The 17450-nt window shown below is 49.3% G+C and overlaps 1 protein-coding gene across 1 annotated transcript in view; it reads left to right on the top strand.

The window, feature by feature from the left end:
* Window positions 1-5006: 5006 nt before the first annotated feature.
* CLSTN2 (calsyntenin 2) overlaps window positions 5007-17450 on the top strand; it is a 634053-nt gene continuing 621609 nt past the window's right edge. The window contains exon 1 of the mRNA XM_033855350.2: window positions 5007-5451. Coding sequence (XP_033711241.1) covers window positions 5340-5451 — 112 coding nt within the window. The 5' untranslated portion in view covers window positions 5007-5339. The remainder of the gene's footprint in view (window positions 5452-17450) is intronic.

The raw sequence follows: 17450 nt of genomic DNA, 5'->3' as shown, positions 1-17450 counted from the left end.
CATTCGATATTACATGGTGCCAGGAGGTCTCTGGCGGACCTATGTCCTAAGCTTGGCTCTCCCACCTCAGAGTCAGAGGCCTGACACCAGGCCGGAGCACCAAGACCCTGTCAGCCACATGACTCAGTAGAAAAGGGAGAAAAGAGAGAAAGAGAGAAAGAAAGAAAGAAAGAAAGAGAGAGAGAGAGAGAGAGAGAGAGAGAGAGAGAGAGAGAGAGAGGAAGAAAGAAAGAAAGAATGAAAGAAAAAATAATGTTATTAAAATAAAAAATAATTATTAAAAGTTAAATAATTAAAAAGTAATAAAAAAGAAAAAAAAGAATTAAATAAAGAAAGAAGAGAGCAACCAAACCAAAAAAAAATCCACCAATGATAACAAGCACTAAAATCTATACTAAAAAGAAAAAGAAAGAACAGACAGGACCCTAGGACAAATGGTAAAAGCAAAGTTATACAGACAAAATCACACAAAGAAGCATACAAATACATACTCAGAAAAAGAGAAAAAGGAAAAAATTACATATGTCGTTGCTCCCAAAGTCCACCACCGTCAATTTTGGGATGATTCGTTGTCTATTCAGGTATTCCACAGATGCAGGTACATCAAGTTGATTGTGGAGATTTAATCCGCTGCTCCTGAGGCTGCTGGGAGAGATTTCCCTTTCTCTTCGTTGTTTGCACAGCTCCTGGGTTTCAGCTTTGGGTTTGGCCCTGCCTGTGTGTGTAGGTCACCTGAGGGCGTCTGTTCCCCGCCCAGACAGGATGGGATTAAAGCAGCAGCAGATTAGGGGGCTCTGGCTCAGGCTGGGGGGAGGGAGTGGTATGGAGTGCGGGGCGAGCCTTCAGGGGCAGAGGCCAGCGTGACGTTGCACCAGCCTGAGGCGCGCTGAGTGTTCTCCCGGGGAAGTCGTCCCTGAATCCCGGGACCCTGGCAGTGGCGGGCTGCACAGGCTCCCCGGAAGCGGGGTGTGGATAGTGACCTGTGCTTGCACACAGGCTTCTTGGTGGCTGCAGCAGCAGCCTTAGCGTCTCATGCCAGTCTCTGGGGTCTGTGGTGATAGCCAAGGCATGCACCCGTCTCTGGAGCTCATTTAGGCGGTGCTCTGAATCCCCTCTCCTCGTGCACCCCAAAACAATGGTCTCTTGCCTCTTAGGCAGGTCCAGACTTTTTCCCGGACTCCCTCCCGGCTAGCTGGGGCGCACTAGCCCCCTTCTGGCTGTGTTCACGCAGCCAACCCCAGTCCTCTCCTTGGGATCCCACCTCCGAAGCCTGAGCCTCAGCTCCCAACCCCCGCCCGCCCCGGCGGGTGAGCAGACAAGCCTCTCGGGCTGGTGAGTGCCGGTCGGCACCGATCCTCTGTGCGGGAATCTCTCCGCTTTGCCCTCCGCACCCCTGTTGCTGCGCTCTCCTCCGTGGTCCGAAGCTTCCCTGCTGCCAGCCTCGGTCTCTGCCAGTGAAGGGGCTTCGTAGTGTGTGGTAACTTTTCCTCCTTCACAGCTCCCTCCCAGTGGTGCAGGTCCCATCCCTATTCTTTTGTCTCTGTTTTTTCTTTTTTCTTTTGCCCTATCCAGGTAGTGGGGAGTTTCTTGCCTTTTGGGAAGTCTGAGGTCTTCTGCCAACATTCAGTACGTGTTCTGTAGTTGTTCCACATGTACATGTATTTCTGATGTATTTGTGGGGAGGAAGGTGATCTCCATTTCTTACTCTTAACACCATCTTGAAGGTCTCTCCTATCTGAAACTACTTTTTTAAAAAATTTACTTTATTGAAGTATAGTTGATTTCAATGTTTTGTTAATTTCTGCTGTACAGCAAAGTGATTCAATTATATATATATATATATATATATATATATTCTTTTTCATAATCTTTTCCATTATGGTTTATCACAGGATATTGAATATAGTTCCCTGTGCTATACGGTAGGACCTTGTTGTTTATCCATTCTATGTATAATAGTTTGCATCTGCTAATCCCAAACTCCCAATCCTTCCCTCCCCCTTGTGGGCAACCACAAGTCTGTTCTCCATGTCTATGAATCTGTGAAACTACATTTTTTTGTTTACTTATTGTATATGTTTCTCTCAAAACCATGATGTGTGAGAAAAAGATGGAATTTGGAATTAGGCAGACATGAATTCACAATCTGCACAAATAGGTGAATGTAGATGAGTTACTCAAACTTTCTTAGACAGTAACCTGGTTAGAACACAATAGGGAACATAACACCTGTTGTTGCAATGATTAAAATAAGTATGGGTTGCAAAACCCCCCATTGCAAAGCCTGGCACCAAGTGAACAGGGACACATTATTTGTTGTGTTGGTTTACCCATTTTTTTGCATCTGCAATGGCCCAGCACAGGCAGAGGGCACAGCTCCATACAAATGATGTGGACTTGAGGCTCTTGTGGCCCGAGAATTTCCAAGTCTATACTTACTCACCTTCATCCCCTCTAAGCCGGGTTGTTGGTGACTTTCTCTCAAAAGACACAAATCAGCGTTATGACTGGCATTTCAGAGACTTGGGAAGTAGAGATAAAAGGGAGACATTTTTTACATTTATTGGATGGTGACTATGTGCCAGGCAACATATTGAGTGTTTCACATATATTTTCTCATTTACTTCTTGTAATGACCTTATGAAGTAGGCATAATGCTCCTTAATCAACCACCCCAAAACATAATGGCTTAATGCAACAACCATTTATTCCTCTTCATGAGTCAGCTGGGCGGCTCTGATGCGGGTCAGGGTTGGCTGACCTCGGCTGGGCTTGCTCATGTGTCTGTGTTCAGCTCGTGGGTCAGCTGGTGCTGACCGGTCTAGGATGGCCTTGGCTGGCTGGACAGCTCAGCTCTACTCCATGTGGTCTCTTGCCCTACTGCAGTGGTCCAAGAGAGGAAGAGGAAACATGCATGTTACCGTCCCACTGGCCAAAGCAAGTCATGTGGCCAAGCTCTGAGTTGAGGTGGGAGAATACATCCAAAGGGAATGAAATCAGGGGGACATGAACAAATGGGGGTCATTAGTACACTTGATTTTTCACAATAGGCATAGTTATTACCTCCAGAGGAGGAGATGGAGGCTAGCAACGCTGTGCCTCTTGTTCACTGGCCTGCCCCCTGGTGTCTTTCTCTGCTGTGTTCTTTTTGGTGATCTACTACATGGGGTGGGGATATTTTCCAATCAGCTGTATTTCCCCTTCTCATTATTTGGTCTGCATTTGAAATTTCATGTAAAAATTTGGGGACTAACCGATTGGTCTTAAAGAAACTCAAAGGAATGACATCAAGGGACAGTGTGGGTAAGTTAGTAAGGTGAGTCTACTTATTAGAAAATGAAGGGGAGGCAGATATGTAATTGGATGGAGCACAAACAGAAGAAAATGAGACAAATTTATATTTCTCCTCTATCTGCTGGTTTCCCTGATTTTGCCTGGGTCACCTTCACCTTCCCTGCCTCCATGCCATCCTTTCTGGATCCTGACATCAAGTCTGGAAAAGGCAAGAGCCTGATATGGACCTGAGGCACTTATTAGCCCTTTGATCTTGGGCAAGGAAGTTCCTTCCCTAATTTCCCCGAGCCTCCATTTGCGCATGTGAGAAAGAATAAGAGCACAGATGTGGGTTGTGTGGGTTTAAGGAGACCTTCAGGTGAAGCGCCCTGCCTAGGCTGAGCCTTCCTGCAGCCGCCATGAGTCATGGCTGCCCTGCAAGTGCTTTTTGGTGCCTGGAAATGCAGAAGAGTCGACCTGCACAACTGCAGCGGCTCTGAGTGAGCTGCCAGGGCGGTGCAGAGCGGCTGAGCAGCACGAGGGCTGTTAATGGATTTTATGGCTTTGTTGAGTATCCCAAATTACAGTTATTAATTATAGGATGCTGTTTAGACACCGTTGCCACATATATTTTGTTAGTTGATTTGTATAGGCATATATCTGGCAACATAAAGAATGTGTAGGACCGTAACACTTACAAAGCACTGTAATCGCCTTTTACTGCCCTCTTTGGCTTCTCAGACAGGAACAAAGGCTTTGAGGAGAGGACGGACAACTCTCCTTGGCCTTTGGACTGTCTAATGTCTAACTTAGTGTCCAGTGGCAGGGTGACATAACCTGTCTAGGTGCTCAGTATATGAGTTGAATCAATGAATAAATAACTTTTTTTTTCTAGATTTCTCTATTTCCTTAACTATTCCTTATGAACCCTGACCTGTGTGTGATATTGACACTGCATATATGTATGCAAATAAGGTCAAGGATTTCTTCTGAGCCATCAGTTAATGTTTAGGGAGTACCTCTATGAACCTTGTGTGGCCTGGGGGTGGTGGGGAGTTGTCAAGAGTGCAAGGCCGTTGCACTCTGGGTACTGACAATTACGAGGTGTTACAAGGCATGACGTCGGGTGGCCTGGTCTCAAGATGCGTGGAGTGAAACACAAAGGTGGTAACTTCTTGCCTGGGTACCATACTGCAGGGAGGTGTCTGTCCCACTGCAGCCTCGGCAGGCCCAGCGGCCCACGTTGGCTTTTGTGATCTGGTCCATCAGCCTCCGAGAGCCGTGGCTTTTCCTGCCTCTCCAAGATGGTGCGGAGCGCGGCCATTGCCCTCCGGGTCCGCGGTGATGTACCCGTCTTGGCAACTCAGAGCAGCACTCGCGCTTTCCAGCTCTAGCGTGTGCCTGGCGCCCTCCCCAGACCAGGCGGCACAGAACGTCCGGAGACCCGGCCAAGGGCAGGACCTGCAGCAACGCCCGCCCGCCCGCCCCTCCGCACGGATGTCAGCTGCAAGGGCGTGGCGGGGCACGGTGCGCTGAGCCCCCGCAGGCGACGCTCAGGCTCCCGGGGACCACTTCTGAGGGAGCCAGCCCTCCCACGAGGCAGTTATTTGAGAGCCGGAGCGAGGGCGCGAGGCCGGAGGGCTCCCCGCAGCCGCCCACCCGGTCCTCTGGGAGCCGAGTCCTACCTGGAGGAGGAGCGCCCCGGAGCTCGAGGACGGTGGAGGAAAGTTGGGGGGCGAGGGCGCGGAGCCGCGAGCCTAGGAGCCGCGGCCGGTGTCCGCGTCTCATGAATATGCAGGAGCCACCTCCCTCCCTCCGTGACGTCACGGGCCGTCCTGGGGTGAGCGCCGGAGCTGCTCGGGGTCCGCGCCAGTGAGCGCGGCTGCTGAGGGCGAGCTAGCGGCGCGGCGGCGGGCACCGGAGGCCGAGCGCGGCGGCGCCCGAAGCGCACACAGCGGCAGGGCAAGGCGGCCCGAGGCCCGGCGGACACCGGAAGGCGAGAGCCGGCGAGGGCAGTAGGCGGCGGCGGCGGCAGCGGCAGCTCGTAGGCGGCGGCGGCGGCGAGGATGGTGACTGGGAGGCTGTGCTGGGTACCGCTCCTGCTGGTGCTGGGCGTGGGGAGCGGCAGCGGCGGCGGCGGCGGGGGCAGCCGGCGGCGCCGCCTCCTCGCCTCTAAAGGTGGGTGCTGGGGAAGTTTCTTCGTCTCCGAGGAGGGAAGCAGGGAGGGCTTGAGGGTGCAAGCGGCGGGGACCCCGCTGGATTTGCACACCCTCCCTTGCCGCAGCTTCCCCGGCCTCCGTGCGCCCGGGATGACCAAAGTGAGCGCCCAGCGCCCTGGACCAGAGAGATTCCACCTGCGGACGCCGGCCCAACCCCTGGGCAGGTTCTAGGGACCCAGGGGAAGGCCAGGTCTGGGGAGTCCGGACAACTCTGTGGGCTTTCTGCGTCGGAGTGGGGGTGTAGTGGCCGAGTGGCGGGCTCCGGCCCGGGAGCGGCGGGAGCAGGGCGCTGGCACGGCGCGGACAGGCAGTTGTCTGCTCCAGCCCTGAGGGAGGAATCAGTGGCGGCGCCGTCAAAGGAGGGAGCAGAGCTCGTTTCCCAGCTCGGGGATGGGGTGGAAACTTGTGGGCTCCGGGGAAGGCCTCCCTGGCTGGCTTCAGGATCCCCCAGGGCGGCTCTGGCTCCCCTGGGAACGCGCGCCCTCCGGGTGGGCCGCGGAGTCCGGAAGAAGTGCGGGATGTGACCCTTCCCCATGGCCTCTCCGACTGTGCTTGGGCACCCGAGCACAGAGGCGCGGAATCCGGTGACCTCCCTCCCCGCAACCCTATTGGCTTGGAGTTCTTGACCTCCCCGCTTCTCCCGCCCCGGAGGAAGCAAGATCCTGGTGAACGCCTGGCGCGGTCGGGAGACTGTAGGCTGGCGAGCCGCGGAATTTGCTGCCTGGGAGCGCGGGGAGGAGCGCCGGGGTGGGGGCGTCTGGAGGGCGAACTGAAACGGAAGGTCACGTGCTTGCTGGACGGTGGTGGGAGAGGCAAGGGAGGAGCAGAGCGGGCTTGGGTGGCGATGGGCGCAGGAGAGGCGGTGGCAGTTCTGGGCTGGAGTGCCCGGCTTGGTGGTAACTTGTTGATTCTCTGCGTTTTGACTAGGATAGAAGGGCGTGCGATTGGTTTAAAGGCTGTGGCCAGATTTGCCCGGCAACCAGTACGGGAAGGAACGTGGTCACTGACAATCCTCAGAGGACGGAGGAGTTTGCTCTTGTAGATAAAGAGGCTCCGTATTAGCGGCAACCTGATTTGCAAACTGGCTTTGAACTGTAGCTTACCTGTGGCTCAGGAGGGAATGTATTCTACGTTTAATTACCCTTGGAGGGTGGGGAGAGCGCGAGGCAGCCAGTTCGCCTCCTCAGACCTCGGGAATGCCTCTCCCGCAACTTGAGAGTGAGACGGTTGAGAAGAATAGGAGAGTTTCTGTTTATGCTGTAATTTTTTAGTTTGGTGGCATCGTTTTTTGTAACATTATTTTATAAGCAGGCATCCTGTTCCTTTTCATCAATTCCTACCCCACCCCCATCCTTGAGAGGTAGTTTTTTGGGGAGGAAGACGAAAACTGATTATGAAAATGTCTCAAACATGTGGTAAAGGAAAGGTAAAGGAATGGGTAAAGGAGTCGTTGATCATTCAGAGAGACGCTTGTTTTGGTGAAAGCAAGAATAAAAAACAAAGAACGACCAAATCGTTTGCTCTCCTTCCCCAATATAGACACTTTGTTAAATAGGCAGATTACATGTTTTCGATTTTTTTCGTCACTTTGTAGCGGAGCAAATGGCGTATGTTTAAGCCGATGTTTACATACAGGGGGGCTCACAGCAAGTGAAGGAAGGGAAAAAAACTTGTTTGGGAGGAAGACCTGGTATGCTTATGCATCGCCTAGTTCCCAGGTCGAAATGGAAAACTTGGTAGAGATAAAAGAGAAAGATTGAAAAGAAAAAAAAAAAAAATCCAGGCTTTCAGTGATTCACGCATATGTGAATAATTACGTGCATTTTAACCAACACCTTGCATCTTCTCCACTTAGAACATATTCATTTCATGTTGAAAATAAGCCATTTGTCTTTCCGGAGTAAAAAGTTGATTGGTCCTGCGGAGCTAGAGTTGCTGTCTCCCCCGCGTTCTTTCCTCTTTCTCTTTTCAACCACTGGGGGGCTGCAAAGGGCGCCGTTAGCTATATTTTTCTTTTCATTTCTTTTTTAAAGACAAATGTGTAATATTCGATCAAAACAGAGACATTTGCTATGACACTTTAGCTGGGATTTACAGGGCTGACTCTCCTTATTACAATGCACGTGCATTTTATGTCTCTAAATTTTATATAATTTCTGAAGAACATTTGAGATACTGAAGGTATGCTTCATATATGATGTGTCCCACCACTGACTCTGCCTTTTCTAAGGTTCATGTCATTATTATCCCCATCACTAAAAAGGAGAAAAGTCAGGAAGACCTATGAAGAAGACTGAACAAAAAAATAGCTTTCTTTTCCCATACAATTTCTGAATTCATTCACAGAGGAAAAATGGGAGTGGGGCATCAAGCTGCGTGGCAGACCTGAATGCACCCTCTGGACAACTGTCTGGAAGTATGTCCTCCCGGCTTGGGCTCGTGTACGATGTCGTGTTTGTGGCACACAGCTTGTTCTGCCTTTGTGTTTCTTGCTTCCTCCTGTAGGGAATTGAGCAGCTAATCCCTGAGAACTGTTTGGGGTTTTCGCAGAATCTCTGCACTTTGAGTACAAACATACTCCTGACGTCAGAAATAATACAGTGGCCAGGCAACTATTATAACCCCTTCCTTTTCTCTCCTGTATCTTGATTATTCAAAAAAAGACAAACACTTTCTGGATGCTTTGAAAAGACCAGATCCTATGCACATGTTTCATGAGCAAAGCTTGGGAAGGCATTGTGGACCCAAGGAGCCTCTGGAGCAGAGAAAGGCGTGTCTTATCCAGGGAAGAAAAGGCAATACAAAGTAACCTCTTAAGATTTGTGCCAAATTTGGTGATGCATCAGTGGTCTCAGGTCTCAGGGATCCGGTACACAAACGCTTTTCAGTCCTCAACATCCAGGTATTGGTTGTTCAGGACGATGCTTGAGTAGAGACCATCAGCAATAACTGATGTAGTGCCCGCCTGTGTGTGCGCCCAGAGCCTGGCTCAGTGCTCTGGAGGATTCTTAGCAAATATAAGATCACCCCCCCCCCCCCCAACCATTCCCATCTCACTACTACCTTGCTTTGAGAGCTTTGATCTGACTGGAGACAAGATTTTTATGTGAAAACTTTAAGAGAATGACAGCAGGCTGAGTTTGTGCAAGTATAGTACCATGCGATGGGGACACAGACAAGGGAGCTAGAGATAGGAAGAGGGCTTGCAAGCACAGCATTTGGTAATAGGGAGGGGAGGAGATTGTAGCAGTAGTTGTATAATTGTAGTAACTGCAGTTTGTGGAACTTCTCCTTAGTGTGTTACAGGCACTGCGCTAATCCGTTTAACTGGGCTGTCTCTCATTTTTACAAATGCAGGGCTGGTTTTGGTAGCCCATTTCACACAGGAAGAAACTAAGTCTGAAAGAGGGCAAGTGACTTGCCAGGACAACCAGGGGAGGATGTGACACTGGGGTGAGAATGCGAAGGCTCACCATGGCCAGTGCGCCTTGACTGTTCATCGCATATTCTCCCCTTTGGATTTAAAGGCAGATCTAGTGACCACAGGGAAGCTGACTGTATCTCTGAGATCCCCAAGAGCCCCTGTGGCCCTGCATACACAGGAGGAGAGTCCAGGGCTGCTGTTTCAAGGACCCTGTTGGGAGATAAATGGAGTGGGCCTTGTTCTCAGCCATGGAAACCTGTGTTCTAGCTTCAAGCAGCAGCCTCATCCTCCCTCTTAACAGATTCAGAAACCATCCTTGCGTATTCCAAAGTGCACACGCAGAACCTCCCGTGGGGGCGAAGGTGGTGTGGACTTTTTATGGTGAATTGTCCTATATCATCTCTTGGAAAGTAGCATGTGTCTCCTGGGGGTGTGGTAGTTATTTCCCCAACAACTGAAGCACAAACGACAAAATGTCCTCAGCACTGCATCAGAGGGTGCACCCTGACCTTCACTCATCCCAAAGCCCCTGTGGTTCCTGGACCAAGATGTGCTCATTCCTGCCCTGGACCCTTTGGACCATGTCTTCAAGCTAGACGGTCACCTTCCTCAGCCTAATGCCTTCTGTGACTCAAGACACAGCCAGGCCTGGGCATGGTTTCTCCTAGGAGCCTTCCCTGACTGGTCCCCCTGGCTGGCCCCCCGGGATATGGCTCTCCCTCTGGTGTACCTGTGCTCCTTGTCTGGCTCCAGCACTGCCCTGTGAGCTCTGAGGGCTGGAATCTTGTCCTGATTCTCCCTCCCTGTCCTGGTCTCCAAGTCCACCCCACTGCCTGGCCTCCGGATGTGAGCCGAGCAGTCAGTAGTGAGTGGCTTGGTGAATCCACCTGTCTGCAGTTGCAGTGCTATTGTTTAATGACACAGAGATTTTGGATGTTTTCTCCTGTCCTGTAGGAAGGAAAATTTGGGCTTCATAGCGAGAGAAACCTGGGTTCCAATCCTGGCCCTACTGCTTCCCAGTAAGATAATCTTGGACAAATCAATGAATCCCTTTGAACCTCAGTTTCCTTATCTATAAAATGGGGATACAAAGACCTACCTTGCCAAGTGGTTGTCAGGAAAGTGTTTAGAAATCACTTAGCACAGTTCATGGCATGTAAACAGCATTAAATACACAGTGACTGTAATTACTGTAATTACTGATCATTTAAACACTGGGTTCTAGCATCTGAGATTTGGTGACATTCTCCCTTTCTGACTGACCTCTTGGCAGTTCAGTAGCTTCGTTCATATCTTCCCTCCGTTCAAACTCTGTTCTCTCTGTCTCTGTCTCCCTCCACATGTGCATATGTGTGGACATAGTCATATATAAATACATGCACACATAGACATTTGGCTTGAATTGTGAAAACACCTGCCTCTTTCACTAGTCTATGAATGCCTTTGAGGCTGGGACCCATGTCTTGTCTCATTCATCTCAAAAACCCTGGCACTTAACGCAGGGCCAGCTCTGAGGGAGGACTCAGCAATGTGTGTTATCTAAATAAATAAACATCTCTATGTGCCACTGCCGAAGGTGTGGGATTCTGGTCTCTGGAGGAAGAGCTTTACTGGTGTGATTTGGGTTGTAAAGAGAAGTCCCCTGACCAGCAAACACTTTCCTTCCAGCCTTGCTGTCTCAGAATGCAGAGAAGCACTCTTTTTTGTTTGTTTGTTTAAGACACTGGCAACCTCTGTGATGATGCATGTTTATGTGGAAGGGGGTAATTGACATTGTGATAGCCAAATGACAGCTTGAGGCAGATTATTATTTTATTATTTATTATCTAGCCCACCACTAATTGGACCCTGTGGAAATTGGAATGGTGGGTTTGCAGATGAATCATGAGAGGACTGAGCTGGGGGACGCATGCTGAGATGAAGACACTGGCACTGAACAGGACAGAAGTTCGCCATCTTAATCAGCTGGGGCTTCTGTAGCAAAAATAACATAGATCAGGTGGCTTAGAAACAACAGAAATTGATTTCTACAGTTCTGAAGGAAGGAAGTCCAAGAATGATTATGTTCTGGTGAGAGTTTTCTTCTGGGTTGCAGACTGCTGACTTCTTACCGTGTCCTTCTGTGTGGAATGCAGAGAGAGGAAGCAGGCTCTCTAAGACTCTCGCAAGGACACTAATCCCATTCATGAGGACCCCACCCTCATGATCTCTTCTAGTCCTAATATGCTGGGATTTGGGTTGTAAGGAGAGGGTCTCCAAAAGACCCTGTCTCCTAATACTATCACACTGAGGGTAGAGTTTCAACATGTGAATTTTGGGAGGACACAAAATTCATCCTACCAATCATGCTGTCAGCTTTGGGGGAGCAATAGACAGAAGACAGGAGGCAGCAGTGGTTGGAGGAGGATGCTTGGGGTGAGAGTGAGGCCAACCCAAACATGCACTGGGCCTCACTTTTAGCTGTTTCAGCCAAGAGCTATGTCTCAGTCTCCTGTTATTCTCTATGAGCGGATTGAAAAGCTAAAACAAATATCAGATATCAAAGAGCTCTCTCTAGGGCAAACATCACACATGACACAGACTATTGGAGAACTTGGTAGCTTCTGGGAAAAGGGTAGACGACTGTGCATGAAACACCTGGAAAAAGTTTTGTGGGAAAGGAAGAAATTGGCAAGGATAGGAGAAGCCAGCAAAGATTAACGGAGAAAATGAAAGAGGTCTTGATGGGAGAGTAGGCATTTGGTCAGCAGATAGGAGGTGGGCAGGACAGGTAGATGCAAGGTAAGAATGCCCATGTTGGTACGCAGGCAGGAGTAAGGAGGGAGCCCAGCCCTGGACAAATATATTTCTGCATACAGATCTATAAGGCTAATAAAAGAGTGAATGTTTATTGAATGCATACCGTGTGCCAGGCACTATTTTAAGCACTTTATATATGTCAGTTGGTTTCATCTTAACCCCAGTTGGTTTGATCTACCAATGATGCAGGTAGAATTACTATCCCATCTTTACAGAGGAGGACACTGAGGCCCAGAGAAGGGAAGTTACTTGCCCAAGGTCCCACAGCTTAGAGACAGTAGAACTGAGATTTGAACCCAGAGCAGTGTGGCAGACATGGATTTCCCATATCACACAGACTTACCTAGCAGAGTGATGTGTTTTCAGCCCAAGATTATGCTCTGAGTGAGGCCAGAGAGACCTGCTGCCCTGGAACATTCTGAGGCAGTTCAGGAACATTTGGGTCTTCAAAATTGCTGAAAGAATCAGTTTCTCTGGAAGCCTCACTCTCTGATTGACTTCCCCGTCAGGAGCGAACATCATCTTTCTCTTCTCGCCCTGGCAGCTGGAAGCCTTCCTCCCCTCCCGTCATGCTTGGCCTCAAGTAGAGAAGGCAGCTGTCTGCATTGCATGGTCCATTGGAGGGGTCTCCTGAATCAGGAAGACCTCCCAGCAGTTGTTCATTTGGGTTAAACATGGCCCTCCTCTGACTCTTTTTTTTTTAAGCAGGCAGGGTTAAGAAAAGCTACCACAGACACTTTCAAGTATATTAGATGTACTTGAAGCCTGGACTCTGGGGAGAATGAGGAGGGGTTGCTGAAAGGCGAGTGTGGCAAGAGGGGAGAGAGATGGCATAGATGAAATAGAAGGTGACATGACTGCTCATAAGACTGCCTTTTATTCTGCTGTTGTGGCAGGATTTTATATATGTCGATTGTCTTTTTCACACATACCCATTTTACAGATTGGTAAGTGAACACCACAGGGCACGTAGCCGCAGAGCCAGGAATCAGACCAAGCGGTCAGACTAATTGCAGTTGGTTGCAACCCAGCACCAGGAAGCCAGGTGATATCTTGGATGATGTCACCCGAAGACCACTTCTCCCACCTCTTAGTGGTTTTCTAATCCTCAGGCACTTGTTTCCAGTACCTTCTCAGGACTTTGCTTGTCCCCAGCTCAGTGTCCTCTGCTTACATCAGTCCTCCGGAGATGGCCCTGACCAACTCTTCTCCTAGCTCACCTTAAGCCCTGCTCAGAGGCTTGCTCCATGTCTGGCCCCTCTAGGATGCCCTGGGGTACCACCAGCCCCATGTGTGTGCCAACCCAGCCTCTCATCTTCCCTCCACGAAGCTGCTGCTTACTCTGTGGCCTCTGTTTGGATCAAAGGTACAAGATCTGCACACTCACCCAAGCCAGAGCCCTGGAGTCCCCCAGCATCCTCATCTGTCCTCTTCCATCACACCCCATCCTTCATCACGTTCAGTTGATTCTACCCATAAAGACCTAGAACCTTCCCACTCCCCTCCATGCCCGTTGCTACTGCCTTATTTAGCACCTCTTGGGAATGAAAGCACCCCCTCCTCATCCCATCCATCACCCTGTTGCCAGGATGGGTCACATCAACCCCGGTCCCACCAGGCCTGTAGGAGTGCCATCCCAATCATCATGAATTCCATCCTTCACCATCCCTGCTGCAGTCTGTTAAGGTCCCAGGGCTTTGAGAATAACGTAACACTCTTGGAATTGCCTCAAGGTTCCATCCCTCCCAGGTTACCCTTGTGACGCTCATTGTCTGAACAGCCTGGCCTCTTGATGTCCCCGGCTGACTCTCTACTTCCATGGGCAGCAGAATCTTTGCTGCCACTGGGGTTCCAGCACCTGAAGTCCAATTCTCCTATTACATTTCATTGCCAATGCCCCGGGGGGGGTGCTTGGGGATAGGAGATGGAACAGGCCACCAGTTCCCATCCTAGAGGAAACCAGCCCTTCTCCCACCTTCTACCTCTCCTATCCCTACCATCACCCCTTCAAGGAGCTCAGGCATTCATAGAGCAAAGGCCTGGACCGAGTGTCTACAGAGATCTTCTGCCTACGCTCTTGCAACCCAAGCCTCCTCTGAAGCTAGGATACACAGAGAGCCTCACCCCTGAAGACAAACCACGATCCTCTCAAGATAGATCCAAACTCTCCAGCCTCACATAAAAGTCCGTTGATGGTTTCTCCCCTCACTTCTCATCTGGCCTTCTCTTCTCTCAGTGAACTTTCCAGCAGTTTCCAGATAGTAAATACTATCTTCTCTCAAGAGCTTACTGTGTGCTGGGCTCTGTTCTGAGTGCTTTATGGGTATTAATACTCCTTCAGTCCTCCACTCAATCAGATGTCTGCTCTTATTATCCCCATTTTACAGGTGAGGAAACTGAGGCCAGGAAGGTTAAGCTACTTACCTAGTTCACCCAACTACTACTGCTACTACAGCAGAGCTGGGATTTGAATGGCCAAAGTCTACTTGCAGAGACAACCCCCTTATCCGTTGGGTTAGTGACTCTCAAGCCTGGATGCACAGTGGAACCACTTGAGAGTTTCAAAATAACAGAGGTGCCTGGAACACCCCTGCAGAGACGCTGGTGTCATTGATCTAGGACTTGGGGTTTAGTTTAAAGCTCTCAGATGTTTGTTATGCCCAGCCAAGGTTGAGAAGTGCCCCTGCCAACCCCTATTGCTGACAGTTCCCCAGGGAATGCTTCATTTCTTGGCATGGGTTGCAGGGCTGCTCCTGGGTGGGGGCCTTGACCCTCTTTATTTCACCAACTCTGGTTTCCCCCATCACAGTGCCTATCTCCTCCCTGCCTCTCCAGGCAGACTGTGACCCCCTCGAGGGGGAAGCATCCTGGTCACCTCTGTGTGACTGGTGCCCAGCACAGTCTGAGGTCCAGAGTGAATGCTGAGTGTTGAGGGAGTGACGATATGCCGGGGTGATGCCACCCACACTGGCTGCAAGTCCCTGAGGACTCTGCCCATGCACACTTCCCCCAGTCAGGGCTACTCCCTGCCTTTGGTCACTGGTAGGAACTAGTCATCAGGCCTCTCCCCTTTAGTTAACTGATTCTCCTTCCAAACCAATGACAGACAGCATTCACTTTGTAAAGGTTGAAAACACTAAGTTCTGCAGATGAGTTGAGTGAACTCTAACCACACCAAGATGTGTAAGGGAGTCAAGTCCAGCAGATGCCGCTGGAATTCTCACTGAGAAAGGCTGTAAATGCCACTCGTAGCTTCTAAAAATGCTTAATTGGCTGAAATTTGACTTAAGTTTTGCCGATAGAAAAAAACAAAACAAAACACACAGCACATCATTTTTGTGATTTCTGCCACTTTGCATTTCCGTGATGTGTGTCGTATTATATAGTTAAACAAATCTGCAGTCTTCAAAGAAGCCTGACGAGGAAATCACCTGTGGAGAAGGCAGTGACTCCAAGTCACGTGACTTGGATCCACTGATCTGTGTGAGGCTCAGGGCACATCACGCAGCCCTCTGGGGTCTGCTTTTCCCTGTGCAGAAAGGACAGGAGGGCACCGCCCTCCTCTATTCAAGAAAGTTCTGAGTATCCACGTGCAAGTGGCTCTGAATACCCTTTGGAAGGATAAAGTGCTTAAGAAAATAAGGTGATCAGATTTAAGAAATTGGTTTTGAGACTTCAGGACTCCAGCCCTCCAAACAAAACCCTACATCTTTCCGTCTTTATACTGTCTTACCAATTTAATTAATGATATTTTCAGGAGAAGTCTGAATTTAGCGGTAAGGCCCTTCCTAATTCTTTAATGTACATTCTGCATATGGTACACGGCGGGCGTTCACCATGGTTATGCAAGGGGTCCAGCAGTTGCAGGCCCATACATTTTCAGGGAAGAACCAGTCAAAACTGTTAATATGATGTCAAGTTGATGTGTCATTTTCCAATTTGCATGGATAACTGCACCTCAGCAAATTAATTAAAACAGATAAATGTTAATCTAATGCATGTCTCCTTGTAATTAATGAAATATAACCATTACCGGGTATTCGATTTATTATTTTAGTTTATAAAATGCCGAATTCTTCTGTAAAGTTAGATACAATAAGAGGAGAAGCTGACCCATATATAGCACTAGGAAAAGTGATCACATTTCAATAAATTAATCACGCTCTAAAAGGATATAGTTCATTAACACCATGAACTGAAAGTGTTCGATGTAAATTAGATTAACCTTTTTAGCGACACTTGCATTTATATTGCATATTCTCTTCAAACTCCAAGCACTTTACATATATTAATTCGATGAACCCTCACCAGACCCTTGTTAAGTAAGTACATATATCAAAGTTGGAAGGGAGGAGAAATGAAACCCTTCAAAAATACTGAAATCCTGGTCTTAAGATTTATGATTTCCTCTTCAGCAGTACCGTTTATGCTGGGCTTCTGGAGCTGGAGAACATGGGTGGTATTCAGGCTGTCTCGTGCTGTCAGGAAACAATAAGCCCATCACTCAGTACCTGAAGCCAGAGATGCTTGTGCTGGGCGCTCAGGCCAAATGCTCTGCCTTCTTTCACAAAATACACCCCAGCAACAGTGGGTCTGGCGGTGGACAGGGCAGCCCCAAGTGGGTGTGGGTGATGGGAACTTAGTGCCCCACTGGGGCATCCGAGGGTCATCTTCCCTTGGGCCAGCTGCTGCTCCTTTTTACATCCCTACCCTTGATCATATATCTGGGTGCTGAGGTTGGGCTGTGGTGAACAAGACCTTGGGAGGCTATTGGGAGAAGAAAGGAGGAGGGACAGGGAGATGGGAATGGGCTTAACCTCTTCAGCTGGGGGTCTTTACTCAGGCCCGCCTGAGTTGGGGGCCAAGACCTCTGTCTCTTTACCTGCTGGGATGGAGAGTGAGAGAGGAGGAGTCCCTCTGCATCTAGCTGAAAGCCTGCTCCTCAAAGAAACTTTCCTGAGCGAGTACCTGGGTCTTCTGTAGCAGCTGGTCACTGGGACCACTCCTCTCCTATGGGGGCTCTGCCTACTTGCAGGACTTACTGTCCGTTGCCTACTGAAGATTGCACAGCGGGGAGAGGAAGCAGGGCTCGCGTTATAAAAGCCTATGAAGAATCAGGGGAGGAGACTATAAGCATTTCCCAGCTTGATTGACTGTGTGTTTGGTGGTCTGAATATTTATTTTTCCAACTCTTTCTGTTCCTTCAAGTTCTCAAACCCACAAGTGCTTTCCTAGGGGCAGATTTTCACTTTATTCCACAAACCCATTGAAATGCTGTGTGTCTCAGATAACGGTCTGCCCTGGAGCTAGCACATCACTAATGGTTAGACATGAAAGAGAATGTAGGAGAACAAAGTTGGAGTGTCGGGGATTCTTCTCCCTGCTTCTGGAGTTGGAAAATCATGTGCTCTGGTCCTCATGCAAGGACAGTTGAACCCCACCCAGTCCTAGAATCTCAGCTCATTCTGCTCTGCCAGCACTTCTTGGCACACTTGTCTGCTGCAAAATGCTCCAGATTCTCTCCTCCAGACCTCGTACGGAAGGGATGAAGAATCTGGATGTAGGGTCAAGAACCAAGACAGGCCATGACTCAGGAAACTCACAGAAATGCTAGGGAATGAGAGAAAATATTGAATTTGCAGTTTATGGTATTTTAAGAGTTTCCTTCCTTCCTTCCTTTCTTCCTTCCTCCCTCCCTCTTCATTTCTTCTTCTCCTGTGTGTTTTTGTTTGTTT

The sequence above is a fragment of the Tursiops truncatus genome, chromosome 4, assembly GCF_011762595.2.
Source record: "Tursiops truncatus isolate mTurTru1 chromosome 4, mTurTru1.mat.Y, whole genome shotgun sequence".
Taxonomy (NCBI): domain Eukaryota; kingdom Metazoa; phylum Chordata; class Mammalia; order Artiodactyla; family Delphinidae; genus Tursiops; species Tursiops truncatus.
This window is presented reverse-complemented; position numbering and strand designations above follow the sequence as displayed.